The sequence below is a fragment of the Mauremys reevesii genome, linkage group 1 (genome assembly GCF_016161935.1).
Source record: "Mauremys reevesii isolate NIE-2019 linkage group 1, ASM1616193v1, whole genome shotgun sequence".
In the NCBI taxonomy this organism is placed as follows: Eukaryota; Metazoa; Chordata; order Testudines; family Geoemydidae; genus Mauremys; species Mauremys reevesii.
In genome coordinates this window covers 16666837-16689471 of record NC_052623.1, presented here as the reverse complement: position 1 = coordinate 16689471, position 22635 = coordinate 16666837, and the positions used below count along the sequence as shown (strand labels likewise).

Below are 22635 nucleotides of genomic sequence, written 5' to 3'. Positions count from 1 at the left end.
CGCAGTGTGAGAGGGAGCCCAGGCTGGTGGGTCAAGGGGCTCAGTGGTACCCCAGTTCCAGGTGGCACCCTGGGGGGAACACATCACACCCACCTTATAATGGTTTAATCTAGCCCACGCTTCCCTAGTTTGCTTATGAGAATGTCATGCGGGACTGTGTCAAAAGCCTTATTAAAATCAAGATATATCACGTCTACTGCTTCCTCCCATCTACTATGTACCAAATGTGAGCTACTTGGCAGGGCTGGTATTAATTTCCCTCTATATGTGTTACTAATGTAACACATGATTCATAGAATCATCCATTGAAGTTGGATGGACTTGTTACATCACCTAGTCTACACCGTATTCATCTTTCAATTAACAACAGCAAAATATAAATCGCTCTGCATGTTCAGATAAAGGAATTAAAATGTCATGCTGCAGGTCATTAGAAGACTGGCAAAATTCAAGAGGTCAATTACACTTCCTGGTTCTCATGCACTAGAATAAGGCTGTTGCATTAGGGGTTCCAGTGCTGCAGGGAAATTAAAAAAAAAGAAAAGAAATTGAAAATGCAACACAGTTGATGACATGCTTTACAAGCCAGGCTGACTGCAGAGGAATTGTATTATTTTAGTGTTTTCCTCCGCAGCTGATCCTGCTTATTTAGTACTTTTATGCTTGAGTTTAGCGCTATTCCTTGGCTGCTAGCACCCATGCAAAAAGCAGGGGAGGGAGAGACAAAAAATAATGATGATGAAAAAGGACTGTGGGAGCTGCATCAGCAGTTCCAATGCTCACCATAATAAATGAACGAAACATATGTTAGGAACGCCTTAAAAGATCAGAACATATATGAGTGGGTATAGAAAACCCACAAGGTGTTTAAAGGACTTGCCAACACAGCACATGCACATGAGTGGACATAAATACACGGATATGGGCAAACATGGAAACTCATGCATCTCTGAGGTAGTCATGTGGACCCTGACACCTCAGTATATGAGCACTGCCCTATGGTTAATGCATTTATCCTCAAAACACACCTCCACACAGGAAGTCTGGTGGGGAGCTGGGACCTGAACCTGCCTCTCTCAAGACCTAGGCTAATACCTCAGTGATGGAATTTTTCCTGCACCTAGTATTGTGCAGAGGAAACAATTGGACACGCCCCAACACTGAGGTATTAAAATACTCCCCCCCGCCCCCCAGCTCAGCTCTAGGGCCAGACGTGCCCGGCCCCACGCTGTCCTTGTGTGGAGGCCCGGGGCGAGTGCAGGCAGGGCTGAGCACCCAGGCTGCTGTGACACGCCACCTCCCTGCATTCCTCCTGCAAGGGAACCCCCTTCCCCAGAGCACGAGCCATGCGGGGTCCCCGCTGGCCTGACCGAGCCCTGCCCGGCTAATGGCGTCGGGGGTCGGTATCCTCCCTTCGGGGGAGGGGAACCTGCAGCCCGGGGAGGAGACGGGGGAACCGAGTTGTGCGGAACTGCAGGTGCGAGGCTCAGGGAGTGAGGGGGAGACACATTCTGCAGGACCTGGAGCGCGGGGGACGCGTTTGCCTGCCGGGCTCGGCCCGCTCTTCCGGCCGGGCGTTCGCTGTTGGGGCCGGGCGGCGGGCGAGGATGTGCTCGGCGCTGGGGAAGGTATTTGCACCGCGGGGCGGGTGCCGGGGAGGGTGGGGATTAGGGGTTGCGGGGAAGGTGTTGGGCGCGGACCATACCACGAGCCCAGGTGCAGTCATTGGCAAAGCCCCGCTCAGACCCACTCAGCCGGGGGCTGCCCGACCTGCCCCGCCCAGGCGTTTGTAAGTTACTGGGAGCCCAAGTGCGGCGCTCGGAGATTTAAGGCCAGCGAGTCCATAGCGATCGTCTAGTCCAGGGGTCGGCAGCCTTTCAGCAGCGTGTGCCGAGTCCTCATTTATTCACTCCGATTTCAGGTTTCACGTGCCGGTCACACATGTTAACGTTTTTAGAAGGCCTCTTCTATAAGTCTACCTACAACAATAGCTTAGTTATGTATTATAAAGTAAACAAGGTTTTTAAAATGTTTAAGAAGCTTAATTTAAAATTAAATTAATATGCAGAGCCCCCCTGGACCAGGACCCGGGCAGTGTGAGTGCCACTGAAAATCAGCTCGTGTGCCGTCTTTGGCACGCGTGCCATAGGTTGCCTACCCTGATCTAGTCCGACCTCCTGCACATGGTAGACCACAGAGTCTCGCAAGCCCATTCCTGCAATATGCCCACAACCTCCGACTGAGTTACTGACATTCTCAAATCACGATCAAAAGACTTCAAATGAGAGAAAATCCACCACTTGCACAAATTCAATCTAGCCAGTGACCCATGCTGTGGAGTGAGGTGACACCCCCCCCCCCAGGGTCTCTGCCACTCTGAGCTGGGAGAAAATTCCTTCCCAACCCCAAGTATTGTGCAGTCAGTTAGACCCTGAGCATGTGGACAAGACTTACCAGCCAGACACCTGGGGAAGAATTCTCTGTAGTAACTCGGAATCCTCCCACTCTAGAGTCCCATCTCTAGGTGTTAGAGACGTTTGCTGATAGCAGTTGCAGATGGGCCATATACCATTGCAGGCAGTCTCATCATACCATCCCCTCCATAAACTGATCAAGCTCAGTCTTGCAGCCAGTTGGGTCCCCGTGACCCCCGCTGTCCTTGCAAGGCTGTTCTGATGGTTAGAAACCTTCGTCTAATTTCAAGCCTAAACTTATTGAGAGCTAGCTTATATCCATTTGTTCTTTTGTCAACATTGGCACTTAACTTAAATAATTCCTCTCACTCCCTGGTGTTTATTCATGTGATGTATTTATAGAGAGCAGTCATATCTTCTCTCCTCTTTTGTTTGGTTAGGCTAAGTGAGCCAAACTCCTTAAGTCTCCTCTCATAAGGTAGGTTCTCCATTTCTCTGATCATCTTAGTAGCCCTTCTCTGCACCTGTTCCAGTCTGAATTCAACTTTCTTAACATGGGAGATTCTTAGGCTATGTCTACACAATAAGTGCTAGTGCGGCACAGTAGTGTAGGCACTTGTTATGGTGATGGAAGAGTTTTTTCCATTGCTATAATAAATCCACCTCCCTGAGAGGTGGTAGCTAAGTTGATGGTACAATACTTCCATTGATGTAGCAGTGTCTATACAAGGGCTTAGATGGGCTTAACTATGTCTCTTGGGTGTGAAATTTTCACACCCCTGAGTACCATAAAGTCAATCTAAGTTTTGGGTGTAGACCAGGCCTTATTTATTGTAAAAAGGAGTTGAATATAGTCACCCTTCTCCTTCATATGGAAAGTCCCATGTTTCTGTGCTGATTACAGATCCTCTGCTTGCATCAGGAGAGACCACACAAGTACTCATGGGCTGAACTATTGAACTCTATGGGTCATGCTTTGGCCACCCCTTCATTCCTCAAGGGCCAGTGTGGGATTGTTTCCAATAGTGCATTTTGTATCAGAAAGCACTATTGTTCAGTGTTTAGATCAGGATAGTGGGAGTCAGGAGAACTTGGTTCTGTGACCTCGGTAAGTCACTTATTCTCTCTGTGCTTCACTTCCTTCATCTGTAAAATAGAGAGATCTGAAGATGGGATATTTCCATAAAATTGTCAATGTAGACACAAGTGGTGCACTGAAACCAGTGCAAATCCTCCAGTGTTAGCAATGGCAAACAATGCGAACAGTAGGGTGAGCTGGTCACCAGATGTCTTACCTCCGTGTGGTCTTCCCCTACACTAGACAAGGTATGGTAAAAACATTAGTGCCTTGTCTCTGCTACCACTCCAGATGTGGCTACAACCAGAGGAGCCAGTAGGAGATATTCCGAAAATGTCTAGTGTAGACAATGCTTAAATACTGATCTCTTGTTGGATACTTAAAGCACTTCAGTCTGTCTTATCTTTTCTTTTGATATTTTTCCTCCTATCATAAATTATGTCAGATACTTTGGGTGGATGCTTGATATTATCACAGAGAAGAGGAATTGTATCTTTACCAAATCAGATACAACTGGAGTAAATGGGAAGGTAATTGATATAATTAGTTAGTTAAAGTTGACATCAATGGAGTGACACCAGGGTTGAATTTGGTCGGTAGTGGATCCCTTAATATCAAGCTACTGGAATTCACATGTACAAGTGATAGAGTGTATGAAAGAGAAATTACAGTCATCTATCTTCCTGTTATTCTGTCCCCTTTTGTGTTGTAGCAGTGTACTGAGAAGTGATTATTTGCTTTAGGCCAATGAAAACTGGTTGGGAAGTTTATTGGTACATTATGAAGTTACCGAATTTTGTTAGGGAAGATGCATTCCAAGAGGAATAAGCTAACAACTGACTGCTTTGAAAACCTTCTTGATGCTTTTCTTACATGTTTGTTTGTGTTCTAACAATGTTGGCTTGTTGTAGGTGCTATGCTTGGGGAAGGAAATGTTTCTAAAACAGGCATTTGCTCTTAGCAGGTAAGGATTTTGAAATCTGACTGAGCAAATGTAAGATTCAAGATAACATTTTTATATCCTGTCTCTTTTACAAACTGGCCTGGCAAACTTATAAAATCAATTAAAAAAATCACTATACAGTTGAAAAATAATATCAGAGAAAGGTAAAACATTGAGATATAGTGAAAGGAATGTTTCATATGACACCTGGAAGCTGATGGAATAGCAGGATATGTAAAAGAGATGGTTCCTTGCACCATCAGTGTAAGAAGAATGGTCTAGTGCATGGGTGTCAAACTCAAAACCCAGATCAGGGGTGCATGATGTATTTGTGGCTCACATGCCAAACTCAGACTGTGCAGAATGTAAACTTTTTTTTAATGACCAAAAAAAGTGTTGTTTTTCTAGACATCATGGCTGCAGCCATAATCTTCCAAATGTAATGGGAGGGGGGTGTAAACCAATGTCATGATGTCTGTCTGAATTTGCAGAGAGCTGAAAAATGAGTCAGAGGGGTGACCTACTCCTTATGAATTTGATCGGTGTATCATCTCTAAAGCCCACTGATAGTGGTGTAATGTCAGTATTAACGGATCACTGTAGCAAATGGAATGGTTGGGGGGTGGGAGTGAAGCCCTCGAGGGGTGGGAATTGGGAGTTCCTGCAGAGACATACAAGAATAATTAAAAGTTTTAGTTACTATGTAAAAGCTATATTATCTCCTCGATCTTTTGTGCTCCTCCCACTGACATCAGTGGAGTCTTCATTGGGGATCAAGTAGAATATGCCATCCTGAATTCTCACCCCAACTCCCAACAGAACGAAACACAGAATTTGCCTCTCTCTTTTTCCCCAAATGAGTTTGACACTCTGGGTCTAGCAGATTGTGACTTGGGATACCTGGGGTCGATTCCCAGCTCAACCCAGACACCATGTCTGATGTTGGGCAAGTCATTTAATCTGTCCTGTGAGGATAATGCTACCCTACCCAACTGTGGTGGTGTGAGGGTAAAATCCATTAATGGGTGTGAAGTGCATAGATAATGCAGTAACAAGGGCCGTAGTGTAATGATCTAATCCATTTTCCACACTCTCTGCCTATAAGACCTGTCACTCAAGAATAATGACTCCATTTAGAGACTGAAAAGCTGTACAATACTTTGATAAATGAAACAACAATAGCTTTTAACTTTCATCCTGGCTTTTCCTTTAGAGTAACAGCGGCCAGAGAGAGCCCCATCTGTGCTGTAGGTAAGAACTCACTGTAGATTTTGAATACAATACACTAAAAACCTTCTTGTACCTGAAACAAATATTCACACTTGAGCCATCATGTCACCTTGCTGTTTAATTCTTTAAACCAAATTTGAGCTGATTGATGGTGTTGTAATGAATAATTCAGATGGGCACTGGGCCAGCATTCAGTCACACCTGGATCTGACTGCAAATCCTCCTCTTGTTCCATTCCTGGGATGGCTAAGCAGAGAGTCCTAGACAGACTGACTTTATGTTGTAGAGAAACATCTGCTAGAGACTATGGGCTGTAATCACAAAGAAATGTAGTGTCCCCACACTTAACTTTTAGGCGCCTAGAAAATCCCTGGGATTCACAGAGTTTAGTGTGGCATCTCAGCTTCGTGTACATTTTGGGGAAAGGTGCCTCAGAATGGGATTCACAGAAGCCAGCGCACTAGGTGGGCTCTCCGCCTAAGATAGCTAATGGGAGATGCCAAGGAGAGGGATGTGTTCTAAGCCCTGCCCCTCTTCCTGCACCTAAATCCAGCCTGCAGGGAGGTACCTTCCTCTGCTTGGGATTCTTATCTGCAAACTTTCTCTTGGGGTTAGGTGTCTGCCCCATTTTTGGAAGAAGCTGGGTGGAGGAGGACCTCCCTCATAACTTTTAACCCAGTGGTTAGTGTAGTCACCTGGGCTGTGGGAGACTCCTGGTTCAATTCCACTCTCCGCCTGATGAGAAGGGATTTGAACAGGGATCTGCTACTTAGCTGAGTGTGCTAGCCTTGGGGCTATGGTATGTTCTGATATGAGTCTCTCCTGTTGAAGCTGTCCCACTGGGATAAATCATTTAAAAATTGACTGGAGCAGGGGGACTGGACTCTGTGTCTCCCACCTCCCAAGTGAGTGCTCCAGCCACAGGCTAGGAAGGTTTCACTTGCTCTCTCTCTGTCCCAATGATTTTTTCATTATTTATTGCCAGAGGAACAGCTTCAACAGAAGAGACTGAGGGAGCCCCATATCAGAATATCCAATAGACCAGTGTCTAAGACACTCACCTGAGAAGTGGCAGATCCCTGTTCAGATCCCTTTTCCTCATCAGGTGGAGGGGGAAGGTGAATGGGGGGGTCTCCTACATCCTAGGTGAGTAGCTTAACCACTGGGCTAAAAGTTATGAAGGAATCTTCTCACTCCTGTTCTCCCCTTTCCTGCCCTCCCCCCGCAGCCATTTGAGGTAAGCTTGCCTACAGGTGCCTGATCCAATAGGTAAGCTCTGGGCATTATCTGATTGGGTCCCACAGGCAAGTAGTTAGGTGGAGGATCACCTGTCTTCCTCCAGATTGTGCATTGGTTTGGGGCTTAGGTGTCTGGACACCTGGCATGGAGCTGCAGTGTGCATGTCCAGAAGCTCAACTGTAGGTGCCCAGAGAACTTTTACTACAAAAATGTAGGTTCCAGGCAAGTTTACCCTACAGTGTTTGGCAGAAGCTGAAGGTTTTTTGTGAATCCCAGTGGGGCCCGATTCTGAGATTTAGGTGCCTAAAGTGGTAGGCAGTCACCTGAGTCCTTTTTGTGAATTTAGCCCAATATTCCCTGTCTACACTGGGTCAGGAACTCTTAGTGGAACCAGTCTGAAACCCAATTTAAGGTTAAACCCATCTACACTTCAATATCTATTGTGCTGGTGGATTCTGTTACAACACAGTAGTCCTCTGACATGATTAAAACACAGTTTGGTCTTGAAGTGTAAACAGGATCTAGTATGTTCTTGAACCCTGCTGGTTCAAGGTATTGTACTTTCAGTCTAAAATATCGCCTGACTCTGGGGTGCGCTTATTAAAGTTAAGGCTGCAGGGACAGCACTTTGCCCCAGAGTCATGAGAAGAAACAAGGGCTTGTCATTTCTTCGGATACGTGAATATTTGAAGCAGGGCTGGATTTAAGGATAACTGGGATCCTGGATCCATCACAGTTTCACCACTACCATCATGCTCCAGCCCTTTCCATGCTGAACTCCTTGAATGTCCTCCTGGTTGGGATCCCTTCCCTTTCTCCCAGTCTATTGTGGTCTGCCAAGTCACTACCCTTTCCTCATTTATATCTCACCTGAGAACTTGACAAGAGACAAAGGGACATGCCCCCCCCATATTTGTTGCACATATTAACTCCCCCTCATTACTTAACCACTGTGGTGTGTTGGGTACATGACTAACCCTGAGTAACCTACATGTGGACTGGGGCAGGGACGTGTCTTCTGTGTGAAGCATCTTGCCCACCTCTGGCCACTCTAAAACAGTGGTTCTCAACCAGGGGTATGCTTACCTCTGGGGGTACAGCAACTCATCTAGATATTTATCTAGTTTTACAATAGGCTACATAAAAAGTAAGCGCAAACTAAAACTTCATACAATGACTTGTTTATACTGCTCTATATACTATATACTGAAATGTAAGTACAATATTTATATTCCAGTTGATTTATTTTATAATCATATGGTAAAAATGAGAGAGTAAGCAATTGTTCAGTAACAGTGTGGCTGTGACACTTTTATATTTTTATGTCTGATTTTGTAAGCAAGTAGTTTTTAAGTGAGGTGAAGCTTGGGGGTACGCAAGACAAATCAGACTCTTGAAAGGGGCACAGTAGTCTGGAAAGGTTGAGAACCACTGATCTAAAACACCTAATTACAGACAGAAAGACTCTTCTTCCAGGTTTCTACCCTTGCCAGCCCCACCTCTCCTCAGTAGATTCCTGGTGACTCCTATCTTCAATACTGTTACTGCTTTGTCAGAAGAGGAGTTGTCTGACCTTTAACTTGAAACATATTTGTTCTGTCTTCCTCTTTAAAGGCAGCACGTTGCTGAGCTGCAACAGACACTACAGGTCCCAGCCTACCCATGGCATTGGGAGGTTCAGACACCTGCTTCCACCGGAGGTAGGCTTTTCAGTGCTGACTTTCAATTTATTCGGATACATTTACAGACTAATTAAAATGTTGGTGCTGCTAATTCTATGGGCTTCTGAGTATACAAGCGAAGACTATGCCGCTTTCCTTCTGCTTCTCCCAGCAGAGATTGTTGTGCAGTAAGAAATAGCCTATTCAAAGCACTACACAAATATTTTCTTGTGTCCATTACTTCCTTATTTAAGTCTCTAAATGGTTTGGCTAATCAAAACTACTAATTATGTTGAACTTAACCAAACCAATCACAAGCCGTTGCTGAATATTAGCAAGTAAAGTCTTGGTCCATTTTGAACTTTTTTACGTTACCTGGAATTTGGAAGAGACACATTTCTGGAACAGTGAAACAATAATTCATCTAGACAGGTGCCTCAAAGGCAGAGGCTGAATTAGAAGCAGTTTGTTCCAACTCCTTAGTTCCTTCTGGAAGAAGTAGTTTTTCATGCTAAGCATACATTGTCCAGATGAGTGTGGTGCCTTTATAGGGCCTGTCATCCCAGGACCTCAACCAATTAAGCCTCAGAACACTTCTGTAAATTAGGTGTTATCCTGATTTTACAGCTGGGAAAATGAGCACAGGGGAGCCTTGACTTGCCCAAGATTATTCAGCAAACCAGTGTTAGAGCTGGGTATAGAGTCCAGGCTACCAGTCCACTGCTCTAACCACTACTGGGCATGAATCTTGTGGTTAGACTTTCCAAGAATGCTGAAGGGTAGTTCACTTTCTTACAGCCTTCAAAGAAGAGAAGGGACAGGATACGGATGAAGGAGATTTGTGCTGGATCAGATCATGAATATGGAGACCTGAACATACAGATGACGGCGTATGACATGTGCCTGGTGGAGCATTTTGCTCAATATGTTCATAAACTCTGCAACCGATTCTCCATTCGAGTGAATGAAAGGTATAAAGGCCACCACTGCATGTCATCTCTGTGTGTTTAACATGTCATCTCTGTGTGTTTACATGACATGCTGTATGCACTTTGGTCTTGCTCGGATACAGTAAAAAAATGAGAGCCTTGCAGGTGAAGGTGTTACACCAGGGATGGGGGAACTTTTTGGCCTAAGGGCCACATCCAGATATGGAAATGAATGCTCACGAAATTGGGACTGGGGTGCGTGAGGGAGTGAGTGCTTTGACTTGGGGTGTGGGCTTTCGGGTGGGGTCAGAAATGAGGAGTTTAGGGTGTGGGAGGGGGCTCTGGGCTGTGGCAGGGAGTTGAGGTGCAGGGGGGTGAGGGCTCCGGCTGGGGGTGCAGGCTCTGGGGTGGGTCTGGGTATGAGGGGTTGGGGGTGTAGGAAGGTGTTCCGGGCTGGGACCGAGGGGTTTGGAGGGTGGGAGGGGAGATCAGGGTTGGGGCACAGGAGGAGGAGGTCAGGTGTGCAGGCTCCGGGCAGCGTTTACCTCAAGCAGTGGCATGTCCCCCCTCTGACTCCTATGAGAGGCGCGGCAAGGCGGCTCTGCATGCTGCCCCGTCCGTAGGCGCTGCCCCTGCAGCTCCCATTGGCCGCGGTTCCCAGCCAATGGGAGATGCAGGGGTGCTGCTTAGGGCGGGGGCAGTATGCGGAGCCCCTTGGCTGCCCCTACACATAGGAGCTGGAGGGGGGACATGCCACTGCTTCCGGGAGCCATGTGGAGTCATGGCACGTGCGAAGCGGGGGAAGCCCCCGACCCCACTCCATGGTAGGAGTTCGAGCGCGGGATTAAAACCTCTGATGGGCCGTAGTTTTCCCACCCCTGTGAAATTTGTGTGTGTCTGAATTTTCCTCTCTGATCTGCATGGTCATTCTCTTGAATTTATTCTGTTCTTTCAGTCTGCATGGGCTCTTGACTGACCTCACTTAGAGCTCTGTTCAAGTAGGAAGAGCCACAGGATGGGTATCAATAGACTGGCTGTGCAGATCACAGGGAAGAATTTAGCTCTCAGTTTTTCAGTCAGTGGAGAAAGGGGCATTAGCCAGTGGTCTGAGCACAGGAATGGGGAAGGGGAATTTCTGAGTTCTAATCCTGGATACTCCATGGACTTGCCACCTCTCTGCCCAAGCTTTTCCATCTGCAAAGTGTGTTGACTAATGCCTGCTTACCTCACAGGTCTTGAGGATGGCTGGACGTGGGTAGAGTTCTTTGAAGATGAAAAGTGCCACAAATATAATTAGAGTCCTAGCCCTCCATGTGTCTTTTCCACATGTTGTGAGGTGTTAAAATGCCCTGTCTCACTTCTGTCGATTGCGCTGGATTCTTTTCCTCTTGACACATTTCTCTTTTGTCTGTTTCTCAGAAAAGAAATGGGGCATGTCATGCAGACAGAGCTTCTGCTGATTTGAGTCAGATTTTGTTCCCGTACATCTGTTGCGTGGATGGATCTCTCCTCACTGCCCCACGTTTAGAGACAAGGTCACTTTTCACCCACTCTGTCTTGATCTTTTTCTCATCTAAAAGCACTGAAAATTACAGTAGCACCATGGAGCTTGGAGCAGGCAGAACAGTGACTTGTGGGCTTTGTCCTACAAATTGCTTGTTCTGCCACAGCTATAATTTTCCTAAAAGTAGGACAAGAGAGCCTTCAAAGGCTGTATTTTAATTTGCTTTCCGAAGACATGGAAAGGCTTGTCACAAGGCAGCTTTCATGAAGGGGCTGGACTGCACCTTTTCAGTTTATAAATAGCAGAGACTAGATGGAACTGGATGTGGGGGGAGAGTTGGACCAGCTCTTCTCCAGGGACCCCGATATTGTTGCCAGGATTTACGCTTTCACTTTGGGGATGTGATGGATCTGATGTGCTGCAGCATTGTCTGCCTGAGTCTGCTGATAGCTTGTAACAACAGCTCTACGATGTGTGAATTATCCTCAATGCAATATTAACTCTGGATGCTAACGATGGCATTTAACATGTCAACATTAACCATTTCCCTGCTGTCCTACAGTGGAGATCTGCAGAGAGGGTTTCATTAAGGAAATGTTCTTTAAATGTATTTTCTTGCCAGGTCCATACTAACCCCACCCCTCTCTTCTAGGTGAGAGTCGTGGTGTTCTCCTCGAGGTAGAGCGGTGGGGTCTCGTGTAACTGTGGTTCCAATGTTAGATCTGAGAAGCTAATTGTGCTGTTCTGAGTGTTCCTGTGGATCATGTAACAGGGCGTGTGACTCCTGCAGGGTCTTTGCAGAGCAATAATTACAGGACGAAACCATGCCATCTGTTTCAGTTCTGTGAGGGGGATGCACAAAGATTATCTGTAAAAGTCTGCAGCCTTGACCATCCCCTGTGATTATAAGTGCTGATTCCTTTGGGGCCTTCATGGTGTTGTCCAAGGGACCTGTCATAACTACCATGAAAGGATGTTAGCACATATGGGAATCTGTGTCCGAATGCTGTTTAATGTATGCATGGTGCTCACTGTTTAAACCCTATTTAAAAATGTCAGGAAAGTGCATTTACTTTTTTAGACTCTTGTACAGGGGTTTTCAAACTTTTGTACCAGTGACCCCATTCACACAGCAAGCCTCTGAGTGCGACCCCCCCCCCTATACATTAAAAACACTTTTTAATATATTTAACACCATTATAAATGCTGGAGGCAAAGTGAGATCTGGGGTAGGGGCTGATAGCTCATGACCCCCCATGTAATAACCTCATGATCCCCTAAGGGGTCCCGACCCCCAGTTTGAGAACCCCTGCTCTTGTATGAGGTGCTGCATCACAGCCGTGGAGCTGAGAGTCCTGCATGCATAGACCAGTTGTGCTGGTCTCTTTCTGCAATGTGGATGCACTAGACAAACTGGGACCACTCCCTGATTTCTCATAATTCAGTGAACAGCTGTCGAATGGCAGAGACTTACATTAAAAGGCTCTTGGATCCCATTTGGATATCCCACGGAGATCAGACTAGATGATCTTATGGTCCCGTCTGCCCTCAAACTCTATGGATCACCAGCCCCCCATTAAATGTTTTAGAACAAGACCCAGAGATGCTAGGAAATTAAAGTGTCTACTGCTCGGTTGCGCCTATGAATAGTTACAGGAAGAGCCCACAACCTAGATGACTGTTTCATACCCTAGACTGTGGTTCTTGCATAGATTGTTACTTGTATTGCAGTAATGGCTGCATGTCTCGACAGAGGGCAAGGCCCCATTGTGCTAGGGGCTGTCCACGTAGTAAAGACAAAGTAGGGGAGAAAAGAAATATTAGCCCCTTTTGACTGAGGCCAGAGATATATAAGGCTAGGACTTGTGAAGGTTGGGACTATAACAGGGTTTAAAAGAGAACTAGATACATTCATGGAGGTTAAGTCCATTAATGGCTGTTAACCAGGATGGGTAAGGAATGGTGTCCCTAGCCTCTGTTTGTCAGAGGGTGGAGATGGATGGCAGGAGAGAGATCACTTGATCATTACCTGTTAGGTTCACTCCCTCTGGGGCACCTGGCATTGGCCACTGTTGGAAGACAGGATACTGGGCTAGATGGACCTTTGGTCTGACCCAGTATGGTCATTCTTATGTTAAATTATTTGGCCAGGGTCACAAAGGAAGTCTGTGGTTGACCTGGCCATTGAACCCAGACCTCCTGAGTGAGAGTCCAGTGCCTTAACCACAAGATCATCCCTCCTCGCTAATTGAGTTGCAGTACAAGCGGTTCACACAATGGGCCACATTCTGTTCTCATTTGCACCAGTGAAAATCCAGAGTAACACCACTGAAATCTGTGGATTTACACTGACGTAAATGAGAACAGCATTTGCCAAGTATCTCTCTTCTGCACATACTAGGTCCATATTGGTGAAAATAAAGTCTTTCCAAGTAGCATGTTACACCAGCCGTTTCTTATCCTTCTTAATAACCATTGTGAAAGACACAAGTCAGTTACTGCTCATGAAAATAAAACCAGGTACATTAACTATGTACTAGATGTTTGCTTTAAATCTCTCCTTCAACAACAAAGGCATTGAATAAAGTTGTCTCCTTTTGTGTTAGCATTTGTGCCCAAAAGAGCTTCTGGGCAGCAGTAATGCCGTAGACTTCCCTCTTATCTTTGTCCTGTCACACAAGTGGTTATACAGCCCTGCTTGTGTCAACCCCTAATGCAGTCTACCTTGTTTGCATAGTTAATTTCTCATGAATGCTTCATCTCATCCCATGTTCTCTTCTGATGAAAGTTCCCTCGTTCCTGCCAAGGGCTGTCAACATTTCCCCCATTGCTGATAGCTGAATTGTTGTTTCTACAGCTATGCGATGCCCACTAAAACCATGGAGGTGATGCTTGTGCAGGAGCAAGGGTCCAGGCAGTACCTAGATGCTGTTCTTACAACCCACCAGCGAGTTGTACAGGTATGAAATTTTGTTTGCCTATAATGACGCTCTGCTCTTGCATAGCACTTTACTTCTGAGGCTCTCAAAGCACCGAACTCACTCTCTAGTCTAACCACTTGTGTGTGGAAATTGAGGCACGAAGAAGTTAATTAACTAAAAGTCACACAATGAGCCACTTGCAGAATGGAGAGCCCAGAAGGCTTGTCTGCCAGCTCTAACGATTAGAGGTACTATCTCTTGTACACTGAATGGTAGACAATACAGATGGAAAAGTCATAACGAGATATTTGCCCAAACTCCCCTTCACTGGCCCCTATCGCTGTGAAGTGGGCTATAATAATTTTTTAAAGCTCGCTGGTTATATTGACCCTTCGCAGTTTTTAAACTAGAATCTGTTTCCTCAGTGATGCATTCCTCCTCGTCTTATAGCTGCATACACTCAGTCTTGTGGTTAAACCTGTTCTGGGTTAAACTTGCAAAGCTTTAAAAGGGAGACGTTTTCCACGGCACAGAGCTGATGCTGAGAACTTTCAGAGTTGACACTGGAGTCCCAAGTTTTCCATGGCAGCGTCTGTGGTAGGGATCTGGCCATTAGCGACAATTTAACCTGAATTAAAAAAACTGTGCTGTGCATGAATGTGTCTCTAGATCTACACACCAACACATACATCTGTGTGTCAATCTTTCTGCTTCTCAGTAGCAGAGCTAAAGAAGTTAAGTGGTATAAGAAAGGGACAAGGGATGTCTTTTCAACTGAGTCAGAAAAACAGTGAGGTGGAGAGATACAAAATACATGCTTCAGACAGCAGCAGCTGCAGTGGAGGTTCTCGCACAGACAGTGGGGATACTGTGGGCAGGGTGGGGGGTTGTGCATGTCAAAACTGGGCACATTGGGGTACAGTGTGCATGGAAGATGCCCTGCAAATTAAAGTTATGTACATTGGCCCAGAGTGGTTGGACTGTAAGGGTCTTGTTTGGGCTCTGCCTTGGGCTTGCATTGAAATCGACTCCTTTGCTGTGTCATTAATGTAAAAGGTTCGCCCGGTGTTTGGCTTTTCTCCTGCAGCATTTCATTTCTTCTTTCAGATCAGTGGTTTGAGTTCAACATTTGCTCCTGTACTCTTGGAGGTTATTCAGAGTAACCAGCCCGAAGGGGTCCATCTGTCAGTCAAAGAGGTACCTTTACGTTTACTGACGGGTTCACATTTAGAAAGTGTTTACTATGTATGTGGTGAAATCTGCCTCGCAACAGCACAGAACAAGGTCTCGATCCTGAGAAGACCCCCCTCTCCCATTGATGTGTGGGTGCCCACTGTGCCTCAGAGTCAGGCCCCACTTGGTCAGTTGGCCTACGTGAGACTCTGCTCATTGACCAGTGCCCTGGATAGCATTTGGACTTCCATATCCCGTGATGTGCCTCCCCTGCCACCAGCACCTTTCCAACCAACTCCCATTACCACCCATGAGGAGAGTGGATGGTAAATGGCTTTGCACCTAGAGAAAATCCCTGTGGTTCAGAGTAGGATACTTTCCTTTCAGTACTATGTAGCGCGTGTACTGCACCTTTCATCCAAGGATCACAGAGCCCTTTATGGAGCAGGGAAGTACTGTCCCTCTTTTACTGGTGAAGAAGCAGAATGATAATTGACTTGCACAAGATTAAAGAGTTGAGTCGGTGGCAGACTAGGAATGGAACCCGGTGCCCTCCTGTAACTATTAGATCACACTTCCTCCCGGGAAGGAGTTTTGTTTGCTTTCTGCAGAAGCTTATTCTTATATTCAGTTTCACCAGAGCACTGAGGCGGGCCAGAGTTCACACTCCTGAGCTGGGCTCTGGGTAGATAGAACCGTTGCTGCACTGTGGGGGTGTGTGGAAAATTTAAGCCTTCAAGCCACCATACATTGTATGTCCTTGTATTACAAAAGCAAATGAGCTCTGGGAAGCTTTATTTATTCAAGGTAGGTTTTGTGGACCAAAAAATATGCAATGTCAGTGATGGTCTCTGCATCCATGGACTACATTAGCCTTTGGTAACCCACAAGAGAGGTGTGTGGAGCTCCGGATGGTCTTGTGAAGTTCTGGAGAGATGGCAGCGCTACGATAGTGCCTGGATACTAAGGGGATAGGAACTATCGTAATAAGTAAAGGACTGAATCAAAGGGCTTTGATGAGCTTTGGATCAGGCCCTAAAATAGGTAGATCTTCCATTTCCCCCTCCTTCCAATAAAATAAACTGTATCTGTCTCTGAAAATGAACTTCGACAATTTGCATTGATAACTGCACTTAACCATCTCCATGTGTTTAATGGTTTGCCCAGTTTTGTTTACTCCTAACTTGTGCATCCACAATAGCTCATGATCTGTAAACGTCAGCAGGTAACTCACCAAGCAGGACAGCTACTAGGTGGTTGGTTTGGAACCCTAGGGAAGGGATACATTTCACAGGGTATTGTGTATGCTACCCCAGGCTGTGCGTGCTATTTAGGGTGTATGTATGCGTCTGCATTGCTTGTTCACCGAGTCAGACTTCTGCACTCGTGTGCTGATTCTCTTCACTTACACCAGTGCGACTCCATTGACTTCAGTGGAGTTGTGCCTGAGTTAGGCCATCTTAAGGGGGAGGAGAATCAGACTGTCAGTCACTAGCTTCAGTTAAGTCCCTATTAAGTCTTCTTTTATAACACATTTTGTTGAAGAAATATAAATTCTTGGCTCTTGGAAAGACTTCTCCTTACAGTTCTGTATGATTCAGTCTCTGCACAAACAAATACTGATACGCAAATAGGCAATGGATTCTGAAGTGTGTGTGGTTCAGGGCAAGGTACTGAGGATTAGAGCCCTTGAATTCTGTTTCTGGCTCTGCCATTAATTCCCTATGTCCTTGGGTGAGTCTCTTAACCTCTCTCTGCCTTCATACTCCCATCTGTAAAACACTGATTCTGAGCCTGCCTTATAGGGGTGATGTAATGCTTGATTTGTTAATGGATGTAAAGAACTTTGGAATCCTGGGCAAAAAGATACTACAGATTAGTTCAAAATAGGACTGTCGATTAAACGCAGTTAACTCACGCGATTAACTCAAAGTTAATTGTGATTAAAAAAATTAATCATGATTAATCACAGTTTTATTCACACTGCTAAACAATAGGATACCAATTGAAATTTATTAAATATTTTAGGATGTTTTTCTATATTTTCAAATATATTGATTTCAGTTACAACACAGAATACAAAGTGTACAGTGCTCACTTTATATTGTTTAGATTACAAATATTTGCTCTGTAAAAGTGATAAACGAAAGAAATAGTATTTTTCAGTTCACCTCATACAAGTACTGTAGTGCAATCTCTTTATCGTGAAAGTGCAACTTATAAATGTCGATCTTTTTTTTTTTTTTGGTTACGTAAATGCACTCAAAACGAACAATGTAAAACTTTAGAGCCTACAAGTCCACTCAGTCCTACTTCTTGTTCAGCCAATCGCTCGGACAAACAAGTTTGTTTACATTTACGGGAGATAATGCTGCCTGCTTCTTATTTACAATGTCACCTGAAAGTGAGAACAGGTGTTCGCATGGCACTTTTGTAGCAGGCATTGTAAGATATTTACATGCCAGATATGCCCCTTTATGCTTCAATCACCATTCCAGAGGACATGCTTCCACACTGATGATGCTCATTTTAAAAAAATCATGCGTTAATGAAATTTATGAATGAACTCCTTGGGGGAGAATTGTATGTCTCCTGCTCTGTTTTACCCGCATTCTGCCATATATTTCATGTTATAGCAGTCTCAGATGATGACCCAGCACATGTTGTTCATTTCAAGAACACTGTCACTGCAGATTTGACAAAATGCAAAGAAGGTACCAATGTGAGATTTCTAAACATAGCTACAGCACTCGATCCAAGGTTTAAGAATCTGAAATGCCTTCCCAAAATCTGAGAGGGATGAGGTGTGGAGCATGCTTTCTGAAGTCTTAAAAGAGCAACACTCCGATGCAGAAACTACAGAACCCGAACCACCAAAAAAACCAAAATCTGCCTTCTGTTGGTGGCATCTGACCCAGATGATGAAAATGAACGTGCATGGGTCTGCACTGCTTTGGATCGTAGTCAAGCAGAACCCGTTGTCAGCATGGACGCATGTCCTCTGGAATGGTGGTTGACACATGAAGGGACTTATGAATCTTTAGCACATCTGGCATGTAAATATCTTGCAATGCCAGCTACAACAGTGCCATGCGAATGCCTGTTTTCACTTTCAGGTGACATTGTAAATAAGAAGCAGGCAGCATTATCTCCTGTAAATATAAACAAACTTGTTTGTCTGAGCGATTGGTTGAACAAGAAGTAGGACTGAGTGGACTTTGTTTTATTTTTGAATGCAGTTATTTTTTTGTACATAATTCTGCATTTGCACTACAGTACTTGTATGAGGTGAATTGAAATATTTCTTTTGGTTTTTCAAGTGCAAATATTTGTAGTAAAAAATAAACATAAAGGGAGCACTCTACACTTTGTATTCTGTGTTGTAATTGAAATCAATATATTTGAAAATTTAGAAAACATCCAAAAATATTTAAATAAATGATATTAATTATTTTAGAAATTAAAGCATACTGAGTTCCTGAGCTACAATAGCGCTGTATGTCAAGCTCTGTTTTCATGGAGGCTAGGTCCATCAATGGCTTTTAGCCAAGGTGGGCAGGGATGGTGTCCCTAGCCTCTGTTTGCCAGAAGCTGGGAATGGGTGACCGGGGATGGATCACTTGATGATTCCCTGTTCTGTTCATTCCCTCTGGGCACCTGGCATTGGCCACTGTCGGAAGACAGGATACTGGGCTAGGTGGACCATTGGTCTGACCCAGTAGGGCCGTTCTTATGAAAATGTTCCAGCACTGCCGGGTTCAGTAGAACTGTGAACACTTACTTACTGCCAAGCCCTTGGTATAGTACAGAACATTGGCATGGCCGATATCAGGAGATAATTGTTTTGCTGCTATTTTGGAACATGATCAAGACTAATTGCTATTTCTCCATTTCTCCTCCCCCCAGCATACAGAGGCGGACTTCAAGGTTCGATTAAAGGCTCGACCGGAACTTGAAGAGCTGATGGCGCAAATGAGCTGAGCCAGTGTCCAGCTAAAACCATCCAATCCATTTCAAAGCCATCTTTGTGACGCTATTCATCCCTTAATTGGCTCCTGGTAGCCTTCAAAGGCAGCTCTTAATACGGTCTTAATGAGATGTTTGTTGCTTGGATGATGTTTCCACTGCTCTGTTAAGGAGCTTATTTTAATGAAGTGAAATGTACCCATTGTGTATCTGACCAACTGGTGCTTTTTCTTAGAGAGATTTGCAGTCGTGTGGTGATGAAAAGGCTGGATCGCGTGTCTGATTCCTTCACCCTCATTCCTGTTTGTTCTGCCTTGGGTGCCTTTTCCACCATTGGTTTAGAAATAGAGGGCCCAATCCTGCAGTCTTTTCTCAGGCAAAATTCCCACTGCGGTCTAGAATTGCAAGCTTAAGTTGTGCCTGAAGGTCCTGCTCTAGCCCCCTCCGGAGGAAATAGGATTCTTTCCACTGACTGCCGCGGGAGCTGAGTCGGGCCCAGAGAGAGGGAGGCTAGACAGAGCTAAGATGGAAGGCAGTGATGGACCTTGGTTGTTACCAGCTGCCCTCACTGTTGGGGAGGTGTCTGTCTGTTCTCAATGATCCAAGGAAAGGTGAATGTCACTATGCGGCGGCAGGGGAAAATCCCGTCCTAACTTCAGATGTGATGCTCAATCTCATGCCGTTCCAGAAACCCTGTAGGTGGACATTTGATCCAGAACATACCCCCAAATGCTACTGGTGTTAAAGCGGTTGTCTAGTTAATTTCCTACAGCGAAGGCTATAATAATTCCTTGCACTTGTATAGCCCCTTTCATGGGAGGGTCTCAAAGCATTTTGCCAATGTGGATGGAGCTTCCAGTCACCGTGAGAGAGGGAGTGAGTCTGGTGGAACAGCTCAGAACTTTGTCTCTTTTTGCTGAGCAGCCAATAACACCGATTTATTGCAGTGGAAGTTGCTTGGGCGCTCACCGTTTTTGTATGTCTCCACTGCAGTTGTATCCCAGCCTCGATAGACAAACTCACGCTACCGCTGCTCGAGCGAGCATGCTAAAAATGGCAGGGCAGCTGTTGCAGCACAAGCGGAGGCTCAGGGGAGCCACCTGAGCTCAGACCCAGGGGGTCAGGTGGCCTTGGACTCGGGCATCTAGCCCCAGCCATTGCCTGTGCCACAACATGCACACTGCTATTTTTAGCACGCTAGCTCAAACCTGCAGTGCAGACGTACCCTCCGAAAAATCAGGCCACGTATTTAGGTTCCTCAGTCCTTATTTAGGCACCTGTTTTTGAACATCTTGACTTAAAACCCAGTAGAAAAGTGGGGAATTTGGTGCATTTGCCTGGGCCTCGCACCAGCACATCACTTTCCCGATGCCCTCAATTATTAAAGTAAAACGGCAGCCAACATGCTAGTTGTGTCCAAAAAGCCCTAACGTCTGCATTATACAAAAGCTGTTACAGGAGGTTGGAGTCTCAGAACTCTGCACTCACCCAGGAATCCTGAGGAGCTGTGCCAAGCTGCCAATACCTTAACAAACCCTGTATCTCCAGTGTACGTGTATTTGCAGAGGGGATGATGGACAAGAGACTCCATTCATCTTTTTTTCTATTTAACCAATTCCCTCCCTCCCTTCCCCCAACCACTCAGTAAAGGGAGATAGCACCACCTGGAAAATGCATTTCTGTTAAGTTCCAGATGCTGAGTCTGTTCCGAGTTTGGGCCTGAGGAATACAGAGGGCATTGGTCCTACAGCAGAGCGGTTGGCTTGTGTGATTTGACACACGTTTTTGGGTTGAACTGACAGTGACTTTGCCTATCCTTTTAGTCCTCATTATCTTGGTTTTTCCAGCTCTGTGACTGAGTCCCCATATTCTACCAGGTGAGCATTGGCTTTTGAGTTTGAGCTGACCCTGAGTTGGGACCATCCCATCTGCTGCCTAATTACCCTACTTTTAGCTCTATTAGGAGGAAAGCCAATGTCCCAGTTTTGGAATCTGAGTGCTGCTTTGGTGGGGGAAGGATCTGAACACTACGGTAGACGTAGATTAAGTAGAGAGGAGAGAGTTGACACTCTCACGAATGGTTCTTGTGAGGAGAGGTGGGGAAAGAGGGTCTGTTTGCTTCCCTGCATCCATATATTTCAAGTCTATGGCCTACCTGGGGAGCCACATAATGGCATTTTAGGGGTTAGTGAAGTAATAGGGTGAAATTCTGGCTCCGGTGAAAGTAACAGCAAAACTCCTATTGTCTTCAGCAGGGCCAAGATTTCACCCATAATGGTTTAGAACTGGGCCATAACCTGGTGTGTGTGTTGGTGCTGGACTATCATGCTTCATTCCTAATTATACCCCTGTTTTTCACCAGTGTGCAACTGGGCCCCCCCACTCTGCTGTGTTAGAGCTAACTTGTGGCTGGAACCATCATGTCTCGTTGAAAATGACCCCCATTCTCCAGCACTTATTTTATAAAGAGAGTCAGTCCCCTCTGTTTTAAAATCTGAGTCGTGGTTTAATCAGCTGAGGAACGTGGCAGTAGATTTAGCATGGAGGTGACGCGCTCAAGGATGAATGAACGTGGGCCAAGAAGTAGTGCTTTATACCCAGCACCCACATAGCTACCATGCTGTGCCCCACCAGGAGGAGTTATACAAAGATGGGGCAGGGGAGTGGAATAATTGTTCCTATCTGGACCACAAGATTCTACCTTCTGTCCTCAGCCTGCTTTTTCACGTTTGTGACTGGGGCCCTGCATGCTTATTAGCCGGCTGGCTGCAGGAGAGTCAAGCTATGCAGTGTATGACCAATACAGCAGACCACCAGGAAGCCACCCAACAGAAAGAAGGCAGCAATACACCTAGCAGGAACACAATGAGGCAATGGGACCTGGGCTTGAAGACCAGCATATTTATGAGGCTGCAGTGGGCTGGTGGTAAAGGCCCTGTTCGTGCACAGGCTCTGTGTGCTAGTGACCTCTGGGTTGTGTAAAGGAAAGACAGACATGCCAACTCACAAAGTGATCACGAGAGATGTGATTTGTGAGGAAAATGGAAGCTTTGCTCATGATCTCACCATTCAACTCTCAAATGTCAGGATTTTAAATTTTTTTCCAGCCCTGGCACAAATGTGTTTCCAGTCAGACAGGAATTACCCCACTCTGAACAAAGGAATGCGGTTTCTCCACCAGGCAGTTCATTTCAAAGTAGCTTGAAAGACAATGAAAATTCATTTATATATCAGAAACAAGGCCCTCTAGCTAACCGGGGGGGGGGGGGGGAGGGAGACAGTATGGCTACACCCCAGCAGGGGAGAGAAACTTCATCTGAGAGAATGAGCAGTTGAATAAACTGAGAAGAAAAAAACCCCTGACATTTGAGAGCTCTAAAACAGGCTTAATTTTACTTAGAAATCCAGTCAGCTGACCAAGGGGTGGCTGGGGCTCCAGCTGTCAGCCCTGGATGGCTGCTCCCCTGCCAGCCTGGGAAATGGGAGAGGGGACCCCACTGCTGCCCCCCTCCCGCCTGGGGAGGGTGAAGAACCTTAAGAGGAACAGAGCTGAGGCTGGGAGGGCTGCAGGGAGACT

The 22635-nt window shown here is 45.7% G+C and overlaps 1 protein-coding gene across 4 annotated transcripts; it reads left to right on the top strand.

Moving 5' to 3' along the window:
* Positions 1 to 1087: 1087 nt before the first annotated feature.
* MRPL48 (mitochondrial ribosomal protein L48) lies at positions 1088 to 19272 on the top strand. 4 transcript variants are annotated; one of them, XM_039511054.1, is made up of 9 exons: positions 1527 to 1628; positions 2855 to 2892; positions 4404 to 4456; positions 5649 to 5686; positions 8519 to 8604; positions 9364 to 9536; positions 13856 to 13958; positions 15027 to 15116; positions 18999 to 19272. In XM_039511054.1, exons 3-9 carry the CDS (start codon positions 4425 to 4427, stop codon positions 19071 to 19073), a joined length of 597 nt encoding a protein of 198 aa, XP_039366988.1. In that variant the 5' UTR covers positions 1527 to 1628; positions 2855 to 2892; positions 4404 to 4424; the 3' UTR covers positions 19074 to 19272. The 4 variants fall into 4 exon arrangements, with proteins under 4 accessions (XP_039366972.1, XP_039366963.1, XP_039366980.1 ...); XM_039511038.1 differs by lacking the exons at positions 1527 to 1628; positions 2855 to 2892 and adding an exon at positions 1088 to 1165; XM_039511029.1 differs by lacking the exons at positions 1527 to 1628; positions 2855 to 2892 and adding an exon at positions 1225 to 1477.
* Positions 19273 to 22635: the final 3363 nt, after the last annotated feature.

What these genes read in the sequence shown, in the direction of transcription:
- MRPL48 (XM_039511029.1), top strand. Translation starts at nt 1,388, where the DNA reads ATGGCGTCGGGGGTCGGTATCCTCCCTTCGGGGGAGGGGAACCTGCAG. An exon ending in CGAGTTGTGCGGAACTGCAG is followed by an intron (nt 1,478 to 4,403) that starts GTGCGAGGCTCA and finishes GGCTTGTTGTAG; the next exon opens with GTGCTATGCTTGGGGAAGGA. An exon ending in TCCATCTGTCAGTCAAAGAG is followed by an intron (nt 15,117 to 18,998) that starts GTACCTTTACGT and finishes TCCTCCCCCCAG; the next exon opens with CATACAGAGGCGGACTTCAA.